Below are 1,189 nucleotides of genomic sequence, written 5' to 3' on the forward strand. Positions count from 1 at the left end.
AAAAGAAAAATTATTCGTCAGTTGTTCGCATAGCATTATTGAGGGGAAGTATACTTCAGCCTCAACAGCTCTTGCTTGATTCACTGTGGTTCTTCTGGACGATGCAGTCTAACTTAAGACTGTTGCACAGTCCTGGTTGTCCACCGCTGCAGGTACATGGCTTTTCTTTTAGCCTTCAAACGTTCAAGGTGGGAAAGTCTGACAGATATCAATATTAGATTGATTTGTGAATAGGTGAAGTCATAGTCCTCTTCCCTCTTTTCCCCAGTTGTCTTGATCTCTTTTTGAGGTTCTGCTGGAGAAAATTCTGTGCCTTGATACTAAAGCAAACATTTCATTTCTCAGTTTCTACAGATCAAGTGATGAGATGTCATGTGTGAACCTCCTGAAGGCTGAGAAGAGAAACTCTGACTTCCCCACAGAAAATTGTGAACTGCAGTTTCTTACTGGCTAGCAACACCTTTGATTCAATTTGTATGAAAACTCAATTTCCTTATTAAAATGGACATTATTGTTCAAATATTAGAAACTCCATTTCTTACATGTTCCAAGCTGTACAATTGTCAGATTTTTATGGTTTAGATTGTAAATGTGTTTTTCTCTGGCTAATTATTGGTATTATTTTTTTAATTTTGATGTCTTAAAGGCCAATGTACTGTATCATAATAATATGAAGGACATATTCACAGGTGTGGGAAACACTGTATACAAATGTATATTTCTAAAAGCTATTTTTATGATTAGCATGTTTTACTGTTTTACCATATTTAGAGTCAGGTGATATTGCACTTATTTGTTTACAGCTTAATTCAAACAAAATAATTATTATCAGTGTCACAATTAAGTACATTGTATGGTATTTTCCATTATTTTATTTATTATATTCATAATTGGAAACAATTATGTTTACTAATAAGGATAGCTGCTAAAATGTGAAAATGTCAAAATAAGAGAGAAATCTTGATAAACAGTAAATTGGATCCTCCTGTAAATCCCTTTCTTCAGATAAATACTCTTTGTGATGCCATTCATCAAACAGGTGTTCCAGCTCTTCCTGTAAGTCTCTAAAGGCAATTTTTTGCTACCATACAGAAAGTTTACATGACAGTCAGTCTCCTGTCTACCCAGGTAAATTACTCACAGATTGACAATATCTGACAGCCTGAGTTAGCCTACTGATTACTTTTGG

General features: G+C 34.3%; 1 protein-coding gene across 1 annotated transcript in view; it reads left to right on the forward strand.

Annotated features, from left to right (window-relative positions):
- The window catches only part of LOC104469873 (RNA-binding Raly-like protein), a 50,810-nt gene extending 50,359 nt beyond the window's left edge, over positions 1-451 (forward strand). Inside the window, exon 7 of the mRNA XM_010084595.1 lies at positions 346-451. Coding sequence (XP_010082897.1) covers positions 346-363 — 18 coding nt within the window. The 3' untranslated portion in view covers positions 364-451. The remainder of the gene's footprint in view (positions 1-345) is intronic.
- The last annotated feature ends 738 nt before the right edge of the window (positions 452-1,189 follow it).

This window comes from Pterocles gutturalis, unplaced genomic scaffold (assembly GCF_000699245.1).
Source record: "Pterocles gutturalis isolate BGI_N339 unplaced genomic scaffold, ASM69924v1 scaffold3165, whole genome shotgun sequence".
Lineage (NCBI taxonomy): Eukaryota > Metazoa > Chordata > Aves > Pterocliformes > Pteroclidae > Pterocles > Pterocles gutturalis.